The sequence below is a fragment of the Bufo gargarizans genome, chromosome 5 (genome assembly GCF_014858855.1).
Source record: "Bufo gargarizans isolate SCDJY-AF-19 chromosome 5, ASM1485885v1, whole genome shotgun sequence".
Classification (NCBI taxonomy): Eukaryota; Metazoa; Chordata; class Amphibia; order Anura; family Bufonidae; genus Bufo; species Bufo gargarizans.
Genome location: NC_058084.1, coordinates 344982682 through 345007089, shown reverse-complemented (window position 1 = coordinate 345007089; position 24408 = coordinate 344982682). Strand labels below are relative to the sequence as shown.

Sequence of the window (24408 nt, the reverse complement as noted above, 5' to 3'; positions counted from 1 at the left end):
ACACGGCAGAGCTATATTTAGATAGAATGGAACCTTCCATTCCATTCTAGCCCCCCTCTTGAGAAGGGTAGGGCAGAAGTTCTAGTCAGTCTAGCTTACCCCCATATAGGGGAAGGGTGTGCAGGGGCACGTCTCTGCTGAACGTGCCCACGCCAGCCAGAGCACCTTAAGCTCTGCTGGCCATGGAGGCCAAAGCTTGAAGCCTCAGGAGCCAGGAGGAAAGTTCCCTGGCATAACCTAGAGTCAGACTACAAAGTGAAGTGCAGCATACAGAAGAAGCTGGGTTATACAGCCAGCCTGTCAGTACAGTAGAGTCAGAGAGAAACAGATATAACAGAGTGGAGTTTGCCTGCCAGTTTCATGCTAAAGCCTGCTGGAACCAAGAGAAAGCCTGTAAACCACCGTATCCAGGTAGGAGTGCTGTAAAACACATGAAGAGACATTTTAGGCCACACTATACCACTCGGCATTCCTACACCTGGGTCGCGTTATAGAGGGCCCTAGGGGGAGGCGCCCGTTGCACACCCAGCTACCAAGTATTTGTATAATGCCTTGCTCAATGCATCTTCTTAAGAAGAACATGCCTATGTTAAAGGAATCCTGATGATTATTAAAAGACTTGTCTGGTTTGGAAAACCATTTTTAGAATACCCTTTAGGGCTTTCTGGATTAATACAGGGAGTCCTTAGTTCAGTATCTTTATAAGCTGGATCAGAGATTGGCTAGAGTAGAAAGATTCTTGCTCCCTTCTGGACCCGGGATATCTAGGCATTACCAGAATGGTCAATGATTTCAATGAACACAATGCAACCTTGGGCCGCAGGGAAACCGACACTTCCCCTGTGGACTTAGCAGCAGTAAAACAACCTGTGGTCCGCTCATTTTAAGAAGACTCTCTTAATAGAAATACAACCAATGCTCTTAATCTGAGAATGCATTTTATTGAATAAATATTCCTTTCTATACTGTTTTAAAGGGGCTGTCTCAGATTTTAAAAATGTACAATTACAGCAGAAAATATGATAAAATTAAAAATAACAATTACTCACCTTTTAAATCCCCCAGCCAACACTTCAGTGGCCTTCAATGGTCTTTATATACTTTCATACAGCAATGACATACAGGACATCCACAAGTATATGCAAACACAATGCAACATCACTCTGCAAGCATAAAATATATAAACTAATAAATATATATTTATAAACTAATAATATATGCACTATGTAAAAATGAATATGAGGTTTTTATAACATTTTTGTGTCAAAATCATTTGTGCCCATCCACCACTGCATAGTGACCTCTTTTGGACGAGAACCTACTGTATATGATACCTCTCCTTGTGCTAAGGCTACTTTCACACTAGCATTTTTACTGTATCCGGCAGGGTTCAGCAAAAACTGTTCCGTTACTGATAATACAACTGTCTGCATCCGTTATGAACGGATCTGGTTGTATTATCTTTAACATAGCCAACACGGATCCGTCATGAACTCCATTGAAAGTCAATGGGGGACGGATCCGTTTTCTATTGTGTCAGATTGTGTCAGAGTTAAATCCGTCCCCATTGACTTACATTGTGGGTCATGACGGATCTGTCTTGCTCCGCATCCCATGACAGAAAGCAAACCGCAGCATGCTGCGGCTTGCTCTCCGGTATGAGAACGCAACCAAATGAAACGGAATGCATTTTGGAGCACTCTGTTCTGTTCAGTTACGTTTTTTCCCCATTGACAATGAATGGGGACAAAACGGAAGCGTTTTTTCTCCAGTATTGAGACCCTATGACGGATCTCAATACCGAAAAATAGAAACGCTAACGTAAAAGTAGCCTTACTGGCTTTAAATGAATTCAGGGAGAGCGAATGCTGTACACCAAACAGTCAGGGATGAGATTCTTGTACAAGTTGATCACTTAACTTCAGTTGTCAGTCTTGTCTTTTCTACCCTAAAGCCGTTCTCTAAAAATATCTTCTAAGAACTGGAAAAAATCCAAAATTAAAATTCTCTTGGCATGAATTGATGTAGACTTTTATTTGTGTGTTTTGTACACATTTCTATGAATGTTTATGTTCTTAACAGTCATTAGGAAAATTGAGTTCTGGTAATTTTGTTTCCATTTTATCAGAGAAAACTATCAATATCCGCAGTTTCCTTCATACACCGCTGAACTTAAATGGGTTGTGCAAGAATGGCTGGACCTGTAAAGGGAAACTTACCTGCTTCACCGCGGCGGCACCCCACTCCCTCTCCTCCAGGCCTGTGATGCTCACCTGGGCTCCCTCACTGTAAACATTATGTTTGATATGGCCGCAGGCAATGACTGGCCACGGCGGTGACCGGCTTCTCTTATGTCATGACAGATGGTCAAATGACGCAAGGGTATTTGGTCTCCATCATGGCCAAGTGGCCCCCATTCTTGCGCAACCCCTGATTAACTTGGACAATTTTTACTTTGCGGGCCACCTCCTAAGACAAGTTGTTTCTGCGAGTACCTGACATAGCCAGAGGTACTGCTGTGGAAAGCAATGCATTTCACAGCATCATGTACATTAAAAGGGGTTGTCCAAGATAATGAAAAAATGTTTTAAAATACAAAAAAAATAAAACAACAATACATATTCACCCGGCGTGTACTGTTGAGGAAGGTGATTGGCTGCAGCGGTCACGTGCAGCATCCAGGCACGTTACCACTGCTGTTTAAAAAAAACTAATAGAGGTAGGAATACTAAACAACCGCCTCAGAGAACGGCACTGGAGAAATGGGTGAGTATAAAATCTTTTTTAAGACATTATAGGGGTTTTCCAAGATGTTTATTTATCTCTGACAACCCCTTTAAGATTAGTTGCCATTCAACAGAAGGTTTTAACATAGAGTTAGGCCCCATTCACACTACCATATTTTTGGTCCACATCTGATTGGTGACTTAGATAACACTCAGACCACATGTGATTAGTGATCTGCGCATACATCCAGGTATTTCTAAAGGGTTTACTTATTTTAATATAAATACATATGATACAAAATAACAGATTTTCATGTCTCTGGGCTATTGCATTTTACATTTCTACAGTAAATGCGTCTCTAAGCCAAAGCTTGCATGCTTTTTGTGTGTTCAGGAATATCAAATGAAAACTTGGGAAGTCTGGAAAAATGTTTAAAATAGAACAGCAGTAAGACTGGGGGCAGTACAGGTTACACAGACTCACTGTGTGTCCAGTTGACATACCATTGACTAAGTAACGTATATTTTTAGAAAACTATTTCCACCCGCTGATTTCCAGTGCTGTCCTGGTTATGCCTAGTGTGCGCTCAATAATGCTGTGCATATTTCTCTTATCTATATTACTGGAGTGTCAATCTTTACCACCCAAGTTGTTCCAGGTCTCCCTGTGAGCAGCCGACTGTATAATACTCAAAAGCAGTTTCACAAGAAGTATATCAGCAGGGCATGCTGATAAGAAATGTAGCAGAGCTCAGTAATATTAAAGTATGTTATCGGATCTGATCTCACATTTTTCAAGAAATATACAGTCCCCACATGGATGGGATCATTTGTTAAGTTGCACTTTAGGCCCTCAGAGGCTGCACACAGGAGCATAGCTAAAAGCCTGTGAGCCCTAGTGCAAATGTTCAGCCTGTGCCACCACCTACCCCTGTGCAACCTCTTCCCATGTCACCCTGCCCAGAGCAACCTGCCCATAACTTTCAGCTGCATTGGTAGCAATGTTCCCTCTAAGCCTTTGTAGCTAGTGAGTGGGGCAGTTTAGGATTCGGGCACTATTCCCTCTGAGCTGGACAATGCAGAACTGCATCAAGTAAATATCAATGTGCATCACCCCAACGATTACCTATAAAATAGCAAGGCATGCAGGGCCACAAAGTATCTTAGGCAAATATTATTAAATAGCTTCCAGGGCTCATGCCTTGAAGACTATTGTCTGCCTCCCTGGTGGTCTAGGGCAGTGGAGGGGTTAATGCTGTAACCCTGGTGGTCAAGGGCAAATATGGGGGTTATTATAATTATGCCTGTTGTGGCTAGGCAATGAAAGGGTTAATATCAGTATCATCAGTGGTGTTGGACAGTGAAGGTGTAAATAAAGGATCCCTAATGGTCTTGGTAGTAAATGGTAAATATAAAGATTTCTGGTGGCCTTGGGCAGTAAAGGGTTGATGCAAGGATCCCTGGTGGTCTAGGACAGTGAATGACTTAATGTCTGTATACCAGGTACTGTAGGCGAATGAAGGGCTTAATATCAGCATATTTGGTGGTCTAGGGTAGTACAGGGGTTAATCAGTATATCTGGTGGTCTAGGGCAGTGAGGGAAAAGTGTTGAGAAGAGTAAAAAGTTGCAAACTCTAGCACAACTAAGGCGTGCTCCAAAATTTGCGACTTTTACGTTACTTTTCTGGCATAAAACTGTTAATAACTCTGCCCCACTGTCTTGGTTCATTCACATTTTCCTACTTTTCTCTACATTTATTGACAAACTCATTTTGAGAAATAAAGTTCTGGTACTATATGGCATGATGTGGTGACACATGATTATGCATCTCTAACATTTCTCTTTTTGCTCTGTAGATGGTGACAAGACTGATCTCTCCAGTACTACCTATCCAGACATAAATATCATCGCTGGAGCACTGAAATTATATTTCAGGGACTTACCGATTCCAGTCATCACATATGACACGTATTCCAAATTCATTGAAGCAGCAAGTAAGTGTACAGAGTCATTGTGCCCTAAAGGAACGCTGCAAGGCACAACCTATACACAGTGTTTGACTTTTTGAAGCCCTGACTCTGGGGAGAGTACAGTGTATCCGTTTTTCTGGGAGTGTTCCCTTTTCATAGATATTCTTGGGTATTTATCATTAAGGTGATGTTTATAGACCATTCATCAAATAATAAGTCTAAGTGTTAAACTCTGTGTTCCTTTGGGGCAGGTCCTACTTGGCATGGAGTAGAAATAGTGCACTTTGGCCCTGTACAGTGGACTATGCCAGCTGGCTGCCTTCATGTGCTGATAGCAAAAACAGTAGTATGCACCCTGTTATAGAGCAAGATTAACAGGAAAGGTTATACCGGGGGCAGGATGGCACAACTACAGGGCACTATACTCTTAGTCATGCAATTTTACATGGTAGGGTAAAAATATACATTAGGATATTAAATATTTGAAAATACCACCTAAAGATGTTTGCTCTTGTGTTTTTAGACCACTAAAAACACACCATAGAAGCTGCTTGTTTTTTTCTATACCACATGTGTATTTAGTGGAGTTTTTTTTTTTTTTTAAACAAATGTATGGATGATATTTTTCCAGCCATTGCATCAATATTCTACATTTATATAAAAACACCAGAGACACAAATAACACCACTCAATGTAAAAACAAAAACACTAGTATTACATTCCTGCATTTCATATTTCTCATAAAACTTTAGCTAACATCAGGAGCACAACATGCACCACGAAAAAACGCAAAAGTGCTGAAAATTACAACTATTTAATTTATGCACTTATATATTCCGCTGCACTATACAGACATTGGCATCATGTTGTCCCCAATGGGGCTCACAATCTAAGCTCCATATGTGTAATGTGAGGAAACCTAACCAAACACATGGAGAACATACAAACTCCATGCAGATGTTGTCCTTGGTTGGATTTGAACCTAGGACCACAGCGTTGAAAGGCACCAGTGCTAACCACTGAGCCACCATGCTAAAAAACCTTTCTTTGTATCCATCAATGTATATTGGATAGGGCTATACACTTCGGCTAGATTTATACATAGATGCAGATGATATACATATATATATATATATATATATATATATATATATATATATATAAAAAGAGAAAATGATGGCGGCACTGGAAAAAAGCAATTTGGGTTCTAAGTCCAGGGATGTAGCTGCTTACCCCAAATAGATAGACGAAAAACGGACAGCACTCCAAGTAAAAGCAATGGTGTTTATACACCCATGTGGAAGGCAACGTTTTAGCTCATACAAGAGCCTTTTTCAAGGCTTGAAAAAGGCTCTTGTATGAGCTAAAACGTTGCCTTCCACATGGGTGTATAAACACCATTGCTTTTACTTGGAGTGCTGTCCGTTTTTCATCTAAATATATATATATATATATATATATATATATATACGTGTGTGTGTGTGTGTGTGTGTGTGTAAGAGCTCTGCAGAAAGGGAATCAAGTTTCAAAGGTTGGGTTTCTTTGCACACAGCACAACTATTGATACGTTTATCAGTGTTATCATGGGAAACCTTCGATAAATCTTTATTTGTACAACCTCATCACATGGTGGCAATATACTATGACATTTTCATACATTGTCCAGCACAATGACTCAGCAGCTAGCACGGTTGCCTTGTAGCACTGGGCCCCAAGGTAGAATATGACCACAGGTTGTCCCATAAGAACATTGTATTATTCAAATCCTGCAATAAAATATAAACATGTTTTTTATTTACCCTTATTATAAAGTGATTTCTTCACTAAATATGCAGCGAATAAGCTTTGTGTATTGCCACCTGCTGTTTCTATTGCGCTCCCTCAGAAGGGTGCTGAGGTGGACATGTGGCGTTGTGACGCTTTCCTTCTATTCAGTTCAGTCTCATCAGCAATGCATAAGAATCCCGAGGGTGGTGAGCGGGCTGTCCCTGAAGCTGCACTGTCTTCTCTGATTGTGAGGGACGCTGCTGAGCAAGCGCAGGGGCAGTCTCTGCTCGTACAAGCAGAGGACAAACTGCATCAGCCCTGTCAGTTGGATTTCCACTGATTCGTAAGTGCAGTGAAATTTTATCCACATCAGGAAAGATTTATTGTTTGTCCATTTTTATTCCTGCTGCTGGAGCCCTAAAAACGACTTAGTACATAACACCAATCCTCATTTATGTTCTGTACACATAAATACTAAATCATGGTTGCTTGGCATGTAGATGTGCGATCAATGTTCTCTTTTGGAATTTGCGTCGGGTGTTTTTAATTAGCAGAAGACTAAATAACAATAATTAATACAATGAATAACCCCATCCAATAGTTAATGTAAAAAAATAATATCAGACATCATATAGGACATGACAATCTCTTTCTAAGGCGGTTCGTTTTCCACAGATACGTTGTTCCGTTTTTTGTTTCCGTTTTTTTTCCAGCCAAAAAAATCTCTGTATGGTTTCCATTTTTTGCGGTTCGGAAACAAAAAATTTGTAATTATTACTGTAATGTACAGTTATGTTTGTAAACAGTAAACACATGGGCAAAGTGGGCATGGATCCGCAAAAAACTGATAACATACGGATGTGTTCCGTATTTTTTGCGGACCCATTGACTTGAATGGAGCCACGGAACATTATTTGCGGACAATAATAGAACAAGTTCTATCTGTTAGTGGAGCGGATATACGGAAACGGAATGCATACATAGTACATTCTTTTTTTTTTGCGGAATGGTTGCGCATACGGACCGCAAACGGAACCCAGAAAAACGGAACGGAAATGGGGGGTAAAAACGTTCATGTGCAAGAGCCCTAACAAAGCTAGAACCAGCCCTGTACCTCACATGGATCCAGAGATCTCCCCATTCAATGCTCTACTAGATTTAATCAAGCTGACAGCTCAAGGGGAGCGTCTTTGCTGCTGCAGCTCAGGGGGCGTGTCTCAGCTCTGCCTATCACAGCTCAGGAGGCAGTTAAAGGATGGAACTGAGCATGTGCGGCCATCTCAGTGCACTGGACAAAGAACTAAGAAAAAGAACAAACAGCAGGTGGCGCTATACAGATATATTTTATTAAATAACTCATTGGCTATTCCAAATTTTTAATTACATGCAATTACAAAAGTATTTAGATCCAGGTGCTGGTTTGAAAACTGTAAAATATTTTTTGTGGGACAATCCCTTTAATACCTACTTGGTCTAGTTCAGCTTCCAAGACCACATGGAAATATGATCTTTGGAGAGCTATTCAGATGCAGTGCAGTTCTTAGCCCATGGAGCCCACAAACTGCGTGTCTTATAAGGTTTGATAAAGATATTCAATAGATGGATTCAGTCCTTTTTTAGCATTCATCTAATATAAGCCTTAGGCCGAATGAACACGGCCGTGGAACACGGACGTGAGCGGTCCGTGGTATCCCGGCCTGGCATCCTGCTGACAGCAGGAGCGCACGGCGTCATTGGTTTCTATGACGCCGTGCGCTTCATGCCGCCGCTGCACTACAGTAATACAGTAGTATAGATCATACCAGTGTATTACTGTAGTGCAGCGGCGCCATGAAGCGCACGGCGTCATAGCAACCAATGACGCCGTGCGCTCCTACTGTCAGCAGGATGCCAGGACGGGATTCCACAGACCGCTCACGTCCGTGTTCCACGGCCGTGTTCATTCGGCCTAAGGCTTATATTAGACTAGTAGATCATCCAGCTGACCATAATGTATTGTAAACTTCTCTTTTTAGAAATAGCCAACCCTGATGAGAGGTTAGAAGCGATACATGAAGCACTGATGCTCCTGCCTCCTGCACATTTTGAGACCCTTAGGTACCTCATGATCCACCTAAAGAAGTAGGTATCTTTTTTCTGCACTCAAAGTTGACCATTTGACTTATGTTGCCTGAAAACATAAAAATGTTATAATACACATTATAAGAAAAGCTAAATAATATACAGTAACGTTTTCTTGTGTAAGATAAAAGCAAATCCAATAACCCTTTGAACAATGTATATCTATCAATCCTCAGTAAACAGTGTACAAACATGGTCAACATTTTTACTAATATGTACATACAAATTCTGCCTCAGGGTACGCTCACACATAACCAGTCCCCAGTGGATTTTCCACTGTAGAAAATCTAGACTGAATCTGCAGTGACAAAATCCGCACAGCACCGTTGCACGTCCGTGCCCGTATTGGCTCTGGAAGGTGCGGTGTTGAGTGCTTCCGCGGGGTTTCCCTCAGTGCCTCCACACCGCAAAAAAAATAGAACATATCCAGAATGGATCTGGGTCCATCTGCGGCAGACGCACGGATGGTGCCCGTGCAAATTGCTGTCCCCAATGCACGGAACGTGTGCATGCACCCTACGTCATGAGGACTTTGCAGCAGGTTTCAGCGTGGAAACATCAGATTTCCCACCACTTTTACCCTGTGCATTACTACACACAGTTTTGGGGGACTCACAGGACTAGTCGTAATAAACTGATTTCATACTAGAATTGGCTGATTGACTTCGTTATTAACATTTTGTTACACTTAACTGCAGGGTTACACAGAATGAGAAAGAGAATCTGATGGGGGCAGAAAACCTTGGTATTGTCTTTGGCCCGACCCTGATGAGACCTCCAGAGGAGAATGCCATGACCTCCTTGAATGACATGCGGCACCAGAAACAAGTTGTGCACATACTGATACAGAATGAAGACGTTTTATTCTGAACATATGAAGGATTGCTTTTTGCACTTTTTGCTTTGGTCGACCTGAAGCAGCAAAAGGTTTCGTAAAAACAAGTTCACTCGCTGAACTTTAGTATCTGTGGTAGAACAGATACAGCACATGCCAAATTATTTGATGTAGCATATGTCTCATAGACGTATGAACATATCTCCTTTAGAAAAGGAGCAAGGTTTCGGGGATAATCCAGCAAATATGTTTCAGTAGTTTTTTTATTTTATAAGAAACAAGAGTCCTTTTGAGATCAATGTCTTATCCTGTAAAGCATACAGTATTTTTTTGAATAGGATTATTCATACATATGTATTTCCTGCACTGTGCAATCCATACAATGTCTTGTAGATAGTAGTAGTAAATGATTATTGCGCAGTCCCACAAGCAATTTAGGATTTTACTAATTAACCTTTACTATTTTGTTTTTCTTAGATATCATTATTTCATCCTCTGTACTCATTAAAACCACATCACATGGGCGCAAAAAGGACAAAAAATCCAGCAGCATAAAAGCATAAAATATTCAGGCTTTATTCAGGCCTTCTTCAAAATCCATTTTCACAAGACGTACATGTTGGATGGATTTTGAAGATTGTATGCTTTTTACTTCTGATGCTAAATTCCTTGTTGTTTCTTGCACTTAAAGTTTGGGTGATGCCCTGCATGTTCATGCCCGAGCTGTACGTCTTTCTTTCCACATATTATAACATACCCATTCAGAGTTTATGTTGATTTCTCTAGCATTTTTATATTCAGATTGGCTGGGGTATGACACCCCACAGTCCCACTGATCAGGTGTTCGGGAGTAGCCTCAGAGCTGGGAATAGGCCCTGGAACTAAACAGCTCCGTCCATTGTGTAGTGGATGAAACTGGTTACTGCACCGCTGCTCCCACTGAAGTGAATGATAGTGTTACAGGAACCAGCTCCGTCCACTACACAATGGAGCTGCTTAGTTCCAGCCCCTAGTTCTGGTGTGGGACTACACAGCCGATCAGCAGGGGTGTGGGATTTCCGAACCCTGACGGGTTGATATTGATAGCCTATCCTGAGAAATCCCCCAGAGACCATTAACTACTTGACATATTTGGGTGACCACTATTTAAAGGGAATGTATCATTTATTTATTCTTAGTTTCATTAATGAGATTTAACTCTAAGACAAACAATTATTTTTTATCTTGCAACTATTTAATTTTATAAAAACTCCCCTGGGCGATGAACAGATAGTGAGTACAGCATTGTGTGTGTTTTATGGCAGCTTCAGTGAAAAGGAGTTAGAAGGGGGTTGTCCAAAATTTCTAAAACATTTGCCAAAAGCAGGAAACGGTGTAAAATCAAGAAAAAAAACCTTTTACCTTTCAAATGTCCAACCGCTCCAGCGCTACCGGTCTGGTCCCCACTGGTATTTCTGTGGTCCTGCATTGATGCCATCAAGTTCATTATTAACATGACCACAGTGGCCTCAGTGGTCAAGTCTTGTTTTTGCATATGTGACTGCTGAGACTGGTGATTGGCTGCGTCGGTAATGTGAACAATAATTGGCATGTGATCACTGCAAGACCAGCGAGGACTAGTGCGTCAGAGACTGGAGCAACGGCACTGGAGACTGGAGTAGCAAGACGCTTAATAGTTTTTTCTTTACTTCCACAGTTTTCTGCTCTCTTTTTTTTTTCTTCTGACAATTCCTTTAATGGACAGGAAGGCGTCCATAGAGTGATATAGTCTTCACAAAGAGAACATACTAGAACCATCTTCCCTAGAGATCAGGCATTGACAGAGAAGATGCTTTTCTGTGTGTATAGTATATGGTATTGCTATCTTTGCCTTGTCCAAGCTTCTGGCAGTACAATTGTGCTGTAATTGAATCCATGCCCACTAATGATAATGAGATGACTGTGCTGATTTTCCCCAGTCTACACAACAAAGCTGACATTTGAGCTGTTGAAGACAGGACATGTATGCTGAATGTGCATTTAATCCACAGAATATTTTACATGAATACTGGTAATCAACATAAAATAAAAATATTTTCTGCTGATACATTTCCTTTAAGTACATATAACCCATAACTTTTCTTGAAGTTTGTTAAGGATTCCAATTTATCAAGATAGAAAATGGATACAATCTAAGGTCATCCAGTAAAAAAAAGAAAAAAGGTAGATTTTTTTATTTCTTTTTTACTTCGGAGCTTATTGGCTCTGGATAGTCTACGGATGGCATTTGTCAGAGGCATCTGTTACAGCCATCCAGTAAAAGTAAAATTACGTATGTTAAATGTATACTTTTTTTTTTCTTAACATGGAAGCCTATGCTGACAGATGGCTAACTGGAAGCATCTATCAAAGGAATCTGTTACACAGCAATAGCCCCGCAATCAGAGACTGACTATATTATAAATTACTAGAATACAGTCAGTTCCGGTCAGGGGAGCTGGGGCCTTGGGAGATGCGGCCAACACACGGATTTCCCTGGCCGATCACGGTCACGTGCATGAGCCCTTAAAAGTATCCATTTTAATATGGCAGCCTATGGTGCCGGATAGCCAACAGATAGCATCTGTCGAAGGCATCTGCTGGCCATTTATATATAAAATATACATTTATTTTTTTACTTCTTATTTTTCAATTCTCGCCACACATATACTGAGTTAAGGGAGGACACATCTATTGTTTTAGGTCCATCCCAAGTACAGGTCCATCTTAAATTCAACATCTACAGTAAGAATTATGGTTCTGTGCTTTTTGTGTAGTGAGAGAAAGGCATCTATCAATAAAACTCAAACATAGCATTGTAAAAGCCTTAAAATAGCTTTTAAATACAGAGTTGTCATGAGTCTAGGCCTGTCAGATTATTTTGTGTCTAATTTAGCCCATGTCAAAATGCCATAACATTGTTATTAAAATGTCTGACACATATGATACGGTAAAAGCTAATTTGGCAGGGATAAAGACGAATTCCTGCAGGGATAAAGACTAATTGGCAAATCTTGTTTCCCAGGAAAAATTTAAAGTGCAGTATTGTGTTAAAATTTGAATTCTGAATAAGATGCTACTTACAATGTAAAGAGACATTTGTTGCTGGATATATCTTTCTTGTAATATCGAACCATTAGCACTTTTTTCTTAAAGTAAGTCCTTTTCCAGTCCATTTGGCATTAGTTTTTTTGTTAAAGTGATTATGTATATGTTCCAATTTACAATTTTCTTGAAAAAATTAAGAAACTGTAAAGTGAGTAGGTTTTTGTGATTTGTGTTCCTGAACCCTTCTGTGACATGACTTCACAAAGACCATACACCACCTAAACCCCTCTCCCCCTGAAGGTCCACGTCTACAAATCCCACATGGCTACATTTTGTAAATAAAGCTTTCCTAGGTCAACAAGACAAGTGTTGCCAACAGTTTTTCCTAAATCTAGATGGGGACTCTTAAAATGCTCCAGGATATTAGTCATTAGATCTGTCTCTCTTTAAAGGGGATGAGGCTACTGTGTAAATATTTTTTAGATGGGACCCCTTATAAATATACTGTATTAAAGAGGACCTTTCACCGGTCCTGACATTACAATATAAGTACCTGGCATGTTGAGGAGATGTCCTCACGCGTATTTTTTTTTTTCAGATGCACTGCTCCGTTCCCCCGCTGTGTCCCCGTTCTGGTTTCCCGCCCTGTATGCCAATCCATGCCATCAGTACAGGGAGGAGGAGCTCTCAAATCGGAAGCAGGGAAGCGTCACTGCCAGGGAGAAAAAAAAGCTCAGTCTTCTCCCTGGCCGTGACGCGCTTCGCTGTGGTTGGTCAGCTCATAGCCAGGTAGAAGGAGATACCCCCTGAGAAACAGGGCCGTCTCCTCCCCCCTATATTAATGGTATCGATTATCATACAGAGAGGCAAACAAGAACAGGACACAGCGGGAAAACGGAGCAGCGCACAGAAAAAATAATAAGCGCAAGGACATCTCCACAACATGCCCTACACTGCCAGGTACTAATATTGTAATGTCAGGACCTGTGAAAGGTCCTCTTTAATATTGGAGAAATAAAGAACTAATAAGGCTCTGTTCTCACTAGTGTTGTCATTTTCATTCTTAACAGAACCATGACTGGTATCCCTTTTTCGAACTGACCCCATTGCATCCTGAATGATCCGATGACTATAATGGGTCCATCAGGAATCTATCAGGTTCCAGTGTTTTCAACAGCATAAATATCAGGGCAAGCTGAGCTGTCCTTTGCGCCAGACATACCAGAAACCCCTAATGTAAGAGAAAAAAAAGGCTAGTGTGAACAGAGCCCTACATTTTGTAAATGAACCAGATAGAATAAACTGTTTAATGCATGCGATAAGCATTTATGGAAATTTATATTGTGCTGTGCGCAATTTGTTAACGTTTTTATATGTAGGTCAGGGTATTTTTATTTCAAATGATAGCAGAATGATCAAACTGGTTTCTGAACCCTTATAAACTGTATCTCATATTTGAAGCATATCATTGTTCATTCTTTAATACCTAAATTTTGCCAGTAGACTGTGACCGACAATTATCACTGTATTTGCACCTTTTTGATGCTCCAGAATAGTGTTGTATTTGCTGTGCAACATATTAACAGTTTGCTCTGGAATTTAGGGCTATAAAGCGATTAAAAGTGTGCGTGACTTGCTGCTTGGCAAGGATTTAGACACATTTACAAAATGCAACTTTTCAACAACAAAAAAAGCAAAAAAGCATTTGGAACTCCGATAGCGGTGAACGGAGGGTGGCGGCACATACGTGGCTGCTCTCTGTTCACTTTAGGGGGCCTGTTCTGGAGATAGGTCCCAGACGTGGAACCTGCAACTATCTGACATTGATGGCATATTCTAGATCAGTGATGGCTGACCTCCGTCACTCCAGCTGTGGTGAAACTACAACTCCCAGCATGCTCCATTCATTTTTGTGGAGTTCTGAGAATAGCCAATCAAGTGTGCATCTTGGGAGTTGTAGTTTTACAACAGCTGGAGTGCCGGAGGTTAGCCATCAGGGTCCTAGATATATACCATCAAAGTCCCAGATGGGACTACCCATTTAAGCTAGATATTGGATAAAGTGATGATGCTTTGATAAATGTGGGAATGCTGGCCAGTAGTGTTTTTTTTTTTTTGTGTGAGGATTTTTAATGAAATGTAATTTTGCACAATAAGTCAGTTCCTTCAAATTATCCTACCACCCATAAAAAAATAATAATCTTTGGGTCTCATACAATATATGGTTCGATATTAATTTAATTAAAGCTTTAGCACATAAATGATAGCGCTAGGACTACACAGTGATTTTCTGCCAATCGCTAAAAATCTCCAGGCCGACATAGGGAAACACTGATGTAATGCCATGATTTTGCTGTAACTATAAGGGGTTGAGCTAATTTATTAACTTATTCTAATCAACATGATAGAGGATAGCATCTGATCAATGGGATCTGACCACTGGGACCACTACCAATCACAAGAACTGGAGTCCTATTCCACAGTAAGAATGGAGTTCTGGTGACCACAGAGGTTTCTTCACAGCTTTCCAAGCACAGCCACATACATTGTATGGAGGCTGTGCATAGTATTTCAGCTCAGCCACATTCACTTGAATTGAGCTGACTTGCATAGGCTACGTGTTCAATGTACGGTGACGTCACTGGCTTAGGAAGAGGCCTAAGTGATTACAGAACGCTGCTGCCTCTTCCAACAGCTGATCAGCCCCAGATCCCTGCCAATCTCATATTGATGACCTATCTTGATGACCTACCTTTAATAACTTGCTACAACCCCCTTATGCTCCTTTTCAGATAAATTATTTATGTAATGTTCTATTATTTTTATATTTATAAATAAAATATTTTCTCATTTTAGATAATTACAGTGTTGCCAGAAATAATAAAATTCCATACAATATTCTCTATTGTTGCTCTACAAATAACATTTTGTAAATTTCTGTTGCCTCATATTATTTACTGAGAATAAACAGGTGATCTGATAATATCAGAAAATTAATAATTAGTGAGTCGTTATGAATGATAGAAGTAAATGTAAAAGATCAATACAGGAAATCTGTTTGTAGACAGACGTCACAATGTGGCCACTTATTGACTGAGCAATGCATACTGCAACAGAAATATCAGCTATGGTCACAACAACTTTTCATGCGGTTTTACAGACTTGATCGATATGTGGACAAAATTGCTCAGTTTAGTTTTGTCCAGTGTTGGCACACCCCTCTACCCTATTAGTTCCTTGGCACAAACCAGAACTAGTTGCCGCTCTCCTTGTTGCCTGGGTCATGTATCTCCCCCTCCGGCCATGCCAGTCCTGTAATGTAATGAGTCATTGATTTACATATGTGGAAATGCTCTATTTACAAGGAAGGCACAGTAAATTCGACTACAGCTGTATACTGTATGTTTTACACCTATTGCAGGGTAGGAAGGGATGCACATTATCTAATTTTATCTCTCAAAGGTAGGAACAATGCTACTGCCCCTGGAAAAAATAAAATATGTAGTTACCTGTATTGTGGTGTGCTTCTGGAGTACATAAAAAGATGAAATAACTGACAAATGCTATAGTTTCCTTGTATACTTTTTGTTATTTTGTCCCAATCTCATGGGCCACAGTACTGGATTGGAGCTAGAAACTTGTTTGTCTTTTACTTAGACATAACATACACTCATAAGGTTCTATCTCATAACAGAGGGCTGATATCTTAAGGAATTGCATTATCCTTACAATGGAATTATTCTTGCCATATTTATGTATTCCCATTTTGCTCCTGATATGCAGTACAATTGTAATGTATATTTTTTTCAAAAAGTATAATAAATAAAATGCTGTCTGTGATATTAATGAAATGTGACTCCATCCGCCACTGATTGGCAGCTTTCTCCCTAAACACGGTATGGGAAGAAGCCAACAATCATCCATGGGAGCGCAGCCCACCGCTCAAGAATACAAGGACTTTTATATATCTATATAAAAAAAACACCAATATAGCAGCACCAGAGGAAATAAAAAGGAGGTGCAAGCCCAAAGGAACTTGACTATATAGCAATAGATAAAGCGCAAAAAGGCAGTGCACTCCAATGTCTGGAAAATAGCAAAAAAGGTGTTTTATTCACTTTTTTTTTATTACGGTAGATCCTGACAAATAATTCCATTAGTCGCCTAAAGTTATGAAGAGATAATTTACAAACATATGCCAAAAATATGTACATTAAAAATTGTTATATAGTAATTTCTGTTACTATTTATGTATTTGTCTTGCATTTTTCTTTTTTTTTTTTATGTTTTTAACCTCTCCCTGGAAGCTTAGAAGTCAAAAGGCATTAAAATCTATTTTATTTTTTTCCGTACTGTATTTGGTCAGCAAGGCAAGAATAATAATAATTAAAAAAAAATGTTGGGCTTACATTTAGGACCTTTATGGGCTGAAGGTATAAAGAAGAAAAATATTTTTACCCAAAAAATCGATTTTTACCATGTGAGCATTTTTTACATTAGATAAAAATGACTGACAATCTTATTTAATGTGCTTGTCTTTAATATACTATAAAATTAACAGAAATAAAGAAAAAACACCAACGTCCCTAAAATGTATTTTTTGCTGTAAATGCTCATTATTATAAATCTGCATTGTCATAATCAGTTTTACTGCCAAAATATTCATTTTCCCCTTATATTTTTTACATTGTTTATATATATATTCATTTTCTTTTTACTGTTTGTTCACTTTTTGACTTTTTGTTTCTGTGTGCTTTTGGAAAAGTTTTGTTTTGTAAAAATTTTTGAAATACTTGTAAGGTAATTTATAAACTGTAAAACCAAGAATGAATCAATAAATGTGCAGCTATTTAAACTCTCATCAATATGACTGACCTATTAATATGCATAAACATAAAAAGACACAAAAAGATTGGATTGCATACAGAAAAACAAAGAATTGGGCATATGATACTGGACTCTCAATGCATAGGTAAAAATTGGTTCTCACCACCTTAGAAGATTATTTTAGGTAGGAATGTTTGAAAAAGGTCACTGAATGTGTGCCCCAGACATATGTAATATGTATCTGTTAGGAGCATTTACCATGTAAAGAATGTAGACCCCCAAAATGGTGAACCTATTCTTAAAGAGAATAAGGTTATTTTAGCACTTTGTGTTTGACTGTCTATGCATCATTCCAAAAATGCAATGCATCTGTCAATGTAATGGTCTTTTTGCTACATACTTATATATATTTAAGAGGTCATGTAGAGTGTTTGACATGAATGAAAAGAAGAGTAAAATTACAAGTTTCTTTACGTAAGAAGGCAAAGGTGAAACAGGCAGTCTGTCAGCAAGAACAGTTTATCAATCAAATATCAGAGTTTCTGTGATTAATCAGTGTCGATTAGACATGCAGTAAAGGACACTTTTCCAGTGTGACATGTGCTCATTTCAATACCATGTAAAGCCAAGGGAAAGCTAGACATACTGGTATGTGTCAACTAAATGGGATATGATCCATAAGACCACATTCAAACAGTGCAGCAATTAGATCTTTTTGTTTTAGTTTTTTTTTACATATTTTATAGCGATGTGCACAAATTGTAATCACTCAGACCAGTCCATGCCCCCAACAAACAGGGCTCCCAGTTGAAACTCAACACTAGGGCCAACTTCCTTTGAAGAAAATAAACCTATAAGTATGGTTTTTTAATACTAGGGAACTTACAAGTATGTTTTTGACAGGGAGCCCCAAGTAAATTGTGGCAAACATGGGGAAAACATACAAACTATATTCTGACATTGCCCCTGACTGGATCCGAACCCAGGACCACAGTGCACCATGGTGCTTAGTAGTAGTAATGCCCAAATAATGGCCTACAAAAAGACCTTGCTAAATTGCCAAACTACCTCCATCCACAAGCAATGCACATATATCAGACCACAATGACACAAAGCTAGTCAGTACTGCTGGATGTCTGCATATAACCATTACTTTTAGTTCTTGGTATGGTTCAAGTGCACCTGGGACACAAGCCTACACCTGCAAGGTACCATTTTAAACAATATTCTTATATAAGTGGACCTTTTCCTTGAAGCCATTTAGGATTTGTCCCAAGTTAGGATAGGGGAAAACTAGCTGATCCCTGGGGGTGGGGGGGTCTGTCCTCTGGGACCCCCACTGATCATTACAAGAATGGGGGTGCCATTCCCCTATTCTGATGGCGCAACAGGTCCTGCATGCATACTGCCGCTCCATTCATTCTCTATGGGAGTGCCGGAGACAGCTGAGCGCTGTACTCACAGGATAGGAGAAAACTTAAAAACATTTACAAAAATATAAAAAGTCTGTTTTTATCCAAGAACTGTGCCACTCTTGCCCATAGGCTGTGTGTGTGTTATTGCAGATCAGTCCCACTCACTAAAATGGAGATGAGCTACAATACCAGTCGTGGGCCATGGAAAGAAAATGGCGCTTTTTTTCTTATCTCATACAACCTCATTTACACAATCTCCCCATTGTCTATCAGTTAGCACATCACGATGCCCTGTGCCGCTGGCAGAATGCAGGCTGCAGTAAATATTTCTGGTATCCTGCTAAGGACGATGCCAGAAAACTCTCCACTGCGCAATTACTTCTGCATATAAATATTTAATTGGTAACATGCAATATGGAATACAATAATACAGTATATTAGGAAAATAATAGGCAGTCTCTAAATATATTTATTTAAGCGGCTCCGTGCTGAAACTTCAATTAAAATACTTATCTGCAGGTTACATAGGAGTTATCTTTACTTATCTAAATTGTCCAGGCATGCAGGTTAAGGCGGTATAGCTCTTATACCATAAAGAATGCAGTCCTCTTTTCTCCTGTTGTAAAAATGCATCAGTCTTTTACATGTCAGAACACTTGCTGGACTGAGACTTTGTATTGCTGAATGAAAACATGTTTTGCAAGGACAAATATTAGGAATAAAATGTATATGGAAAATTATAAAAAAGCTTGTGTTTGAAAACCGGGATACACCGCACATATAATGCCCATTGTATGTACAACAGCACATTATAGGGGTGCAGCAGGTCCTCTTTTACTTTCCTAATGGTGGTCTATCTGCTGTATTTGTAGAGAATTGAAATTGCCAGTGACTAGCACCCCAAAGATTGCAGCACTGCAGACATCAGTCACATACACAGAGTACGGATCTGTGTACTTTGGGTACCTAGTTCTCTTATAGGTCTCTGTAAGGCCTCTTTAACATGAGCGAGTTTCCTCCCGGATGCGTTTTTCACTCGTCTCTGCAATGCGTTTTTCACTGATGGTAAATTGTTATTCTTCAGTTTTTCTTCAAGAGCCTTGAAAACCGCTTGTAATCTGGATGCAATCTGGACGGAAAGACACAAACGCTAAGAGCAATCACAGAAAAAAAACTGATCCTGAACAGATCCTGGCACAATCCATATCGCTCGTATTAGGCCTCTTTCACACTTGCGTTGTCCGGATCCGGCGTGTACTCCACTTGCCGGAGGTACACGCCGGATCCGGAAAAATGCAAGTGTACTGAAAGCATTTGAAGACGGATCCGTCTTCAAAATGCTTTCAGTGTTACTATGGCAGCCAGGACGCTATTAAAGTCCTGGTTGCCATAGTAGGAGCGGGGGAGCGGCATACTTACAGTCCGCGCGGCTCCCGGGGCGCTCCAGAATGACGTCAGAGCGCCCCATGCGCATGGATGACGTGCCATGCAATCACGTCATCCATGCGCCTGGGGCGCCCTGACGTCACTCTGGAGCGCCCCGGGAGCCGCACGGACGGTAAGTATGCTGCTCCCCACTACACTTTACCATGGCTGCCAGGACTTTAGCGTCCCGGCAGCCATGGTAACCATTGAGAAAAAGCTAAACGTCGTATCCGGCAATGCGCCGAAACGACGTTTAGCTTAAGGCCGGATCCGGATCAATGCCTTTCAATGGGCATTAATTCCGGATCCGGCCTTGCGGCAAGTGTTCAGGATTTTTGGCCGGAGCAAAAAGGCCAGCATGCTGCGGTATTTTCTCCGGCCAAAAAATGTTCCGTTCCGGAACTGAAGACATCCTGATGCATCCTGAACGGATTTCACTCCATTCAGAATGCATTAGGATAAAACTGATCAGGATTCTTCCGGCATAGAGCCCCGACGACGGAACTCTATGCCGAAAGACAAGAACGCAAGTGTGAAAGAGCCCTTAAAGAGGCTTTACAAAGATGAGTGAATCGATTTTATGTCTGCTGCTCAAGGCTTCCCCTTGATTGACAGGGCCAGACATCTCACCTTTAGTGATGAGCGCCAGGGGTCATATTCAAATTCGCAATATTTCACAAATATTTTTTTGAATTTTCATTGAATATTCGCGAATTTTGATAATGCGAATTTTTGTAATGAGAATTTTCGGAATGCAAATTTTTGTGATGAGAATCAATGAGATCGTGAAAACTCAGATCCGATGGTATATTCTAACCCCCAGGCGTTCCCATGGTGACGGAGACGCTTGTCGGGGAGGAGTATGCCAAAGTGGAACAACTACAGATTTTTTAAAAGAAGACGAGGATTCTAAAAAACAAATATATTGCTATATATTAGTTTTTTAGAATATTCGTAATATTCTAAAACAAGAATATATTGCAAATTATATTACTAAAATTCGCATTATGAAAATTCTCATTATGAAAATTCGCATTATGAAAAGTCGCAATCAACACTACTCCTAAAGTCAAAGATATTGCAGCCTTCTCATTGGCCCACAAGCTAGAAGCAGCCTGCAGCCTCTTGTATTTTTTCCCTGTGCTTTAGACCTGCATTTGTGGCTTCCCAGCATCATAATTTGGATTGATGCATACACTATAGCTCCCTATGTTATGCTTGGATAAGGTATTATGGGACATTCATGGCAGTTAGATGCTTGACTATTCTGTTCTAAAAAGCAAGTGGGAAATTGAAGAGCGCCTATAATGTGCTTATAGGTGGTAAGGGTGCAAATGCAGCCTTCTCATGACCAACAGGGTCCAAGGCTTAGTGAGTCAGCCCCATATTTATCAATTCTAAAAAGAGCTTGACCATAGATCACTTCTGCCCAGGGGCGGATTGAGAATTTAAATTGGCCCTGGAAAAAAAATAAAAAATTGTCCCCATGTTGTTAACCCCTTAGTAACCACCAATACACCATTTTACAACAGGCCCTAAGGTGCTTTAGACTGGGCCGTCGCCTTTTTATGACAGCCCAATCTAAGTGTTGCATAGGTCTGTTGTTCAAACTGACAGAAGACAAAATAAGTAGGTGGGAACAACCAAAGTAGGCCCGGCCTGCAATACTTTGGTGCGGTGCAGAATGCCGCCTCAGCAGAACCAAATACCACAGGCCAGCACAAAATACTGCCGCCCTCATCACAGTATTCAACTGTATCACCGTCATGAGGGCAGTGATACAGTTGAATTCAGGGGGGCACCTGCAACCTTTGAGCATCAGATTATTATATACCTGGCCTGCAGCCATAAAAAGGGCTTCAGTGGCCCCCTGGGCATCGGCTCACCGGTAACTTTACCTATAGGGTCTTTGCCCAATTCACCCCTGCTTCTGCCTTTATAACCTAATGTACGGGCAGTGTGAGTGCCAATGGATGTGCTCCTTTGCAGTGGCCTGATTACATAGGCTTATCCAAACAGAATGCGGGAGGAATAATTAATTTCTCCCCAATTCAGCTCTATTCATTATCGGCAGGACATCTAGCATCTCCTGATGAATGAGCTTTTTTGGTGATTGGCTGCCTAAAGGGTTTCTGTCATCAGATTTAACCCTATTAAGCTAGCTGACATTAGCGATGTGCTGATATCAGCTAACCCTAACTAGCCTATTCCTAATTTTATTCATACCCCAGTTACGCCAGAAATCTAACTTTTATAATATGCTAATTTGCCTCTCGTGCTGTTCAGAATTCAGCACAGACACGGTGAGGGAAAGACGCTCTCAGGCTCCCAGCTTCCTCACCGCGCCTGTGCCGAATACTGAACGGTGCGAGATTTCACGAGAGCACAGAGCTGGCAGACCGATGCGAGCGCTGCCTGGCCCTGTCAATCAGGACTTGGAGGGAGGCGACAAAGGTGGGAGAACGGAGCCTCTAGGAGCAGGAACAACACCCCCCGCTCCTAGAGGCTAATTAGCATATTATAAAAGTTCTATTTCTGGCGTAACGGGGGAATAGATAAAAGTAGGAATAGGCTAGTTAGGTTTATCTGACATTGCTAATGTCAGCTAGCTTAATAGGGTTAAATCTGGTGACATAATCTCTTTAACTATGCATGCCAATTATCGGGAACGAGAATTCATATGAATGCTTGTTCCCGATAATTGGCCTGAAAATCAGTCTGATGGGGCCTTTTGAGTTCTCTAGTGCTAATCTCTAACTACATAGATAAGCACTGGAGGAGACAGACACACTTAACCCCTTAGTAACCACCAATACACCTTTTTACAACAGGCACTAAGGTGCTTTAGGCTGGGCCGTCGCCTTTTTATGACAGCCCAATTTAAGTGTTGCATAGGTCTGTTGTGGAACGGAGAGGGGGCCTGGCTCTCACATGAGCGCTGCTCTACTGCTCTAATGGCCAGGACTGGCAGAAATGCTGTTCCGAGTCGTTTAATCCCTTACATGCCATGGGCAATAGCGCCCATTTCATGTAAGTGGTTACAGAGGGAGGACTCCCTCTGTCTCCCTTAGGCATCCCACGAATGAGATCACGAGGTGCTGTTGTCAGTGCATGCAGACCAGAACCTAGTGAAGGCCCCAGGCCTGCCTCCAGCATGTCACAGCAGGCTGCGCCTCTCTGGTGCATCGTGCTGGTGAATGTCAGCATAGCACTGACAGTAAAATACATTACACTACAGGAATAATGCAATTTATTTTAGAAGCAATCAAAATCACCTATTATAGTCCCCATGTGGGACCACTAAATGGTTAAGAAAGTGAAAAAAGTTTTATTACCGACTTCACATCCGGGCCATTTCCCCCTTCCTTACAGACCCTTATTTGGCAAATCTGACGTGTGTCAAGTTATGTGGTAATTCTGAGATTTGTTTTCGTGACACATTGTACTTCATGACAGTGATAAATTTGAGTCGATATATTTTATCGATAGAGAGGATGAGGAGGGTGCAGAAGCGGAAGGCTGAGTGAGCCACTCAACCAAGTCTGGTGCGTCCTTTGACGTAATCGCACGCACCTTCTGCAACTTCCCACAGGCTTCAGCCTGGTGCACCTGCCCGACCTTTACCACCCCTGCGGAATGGACTGCCTCTTCCTCTGCCTGTCATTTTCAAAATGACCCTGTGACAAAAGTCCCTATAGAAGAGCAGTATTTGTGACAGAAGGTATATCACACCCCTGCTTCAATCTGTTTTTTGGGGGGGCAACTGGTATATCACACAAGTAGAAATTATTTGTCCCAATAGCTTTTGTCACTCTGTGAGCTGAGGTAATGCAGCAAAACCGCAAACAAATGCTGCACTACCCAAATGCACTATATAGAAAGTATATACCGTATTTTTCGCCCCATAAGACGCACTTTTTCTTCCCCCAAAATGGGGGAGAAATGCCCCTGCGTCTTATGGGGCGAATGCTGCCACTTTTACATCGCAAGCTGCGATGTGTGAGCAGAGCGGGGACTCGGGGAGGGACTGGGAGGAGCTGGGGGCCGGCAATAGCGGCGGGGCGGTGCAGTCAGTGTAGTATAGCACCGCCCCGCCGCTCCGGTATGCTAATATAAGATCTCATATTGAAGTAATAGTTATTAAACATGCCTCCCAACTGCTATTACTACCTTACCTCCTAATTGCTGCTCTAGAATTCAGGCCAGGCGGGCGGGCGGCAGCGTAACTCGTGTCACGTGCCTGCGCCGCCTACTT

General features: G+C 41.0%; 1 protein-coding gene across 1 annotated transcript in view; it reads left to right on the top strand.

The window, feature by feature from the left end:
• The window catches only part of LOC122939451 (beta-chimaerin-like), a 31792-nt gene extending 22108 nt beyond the window's left edge, over positions 1 to 9684 (top strand). The window contains exons 4-6 of the mRNA XM_044295522.1: positions 4584 to 4721; positions 8480 to 8585; positions 9284 to 9684. Coding sequence (XP_044151457.1) covers positions 4584 to 4721; positions 8480 to 8585; positions 9284 to 9455 — 416 coding nt within the window. The 3' untranslated portion in view covers positions 9456 to 9684. The remainder of the gene's footprint in view (positions 1 to 4583; positions 4722 to 8479; positions 8586 to 9283) is intronic.
• The last annotated feature ends 14724 nt before the right edge of the window (positions 9685 to 24408 follow it).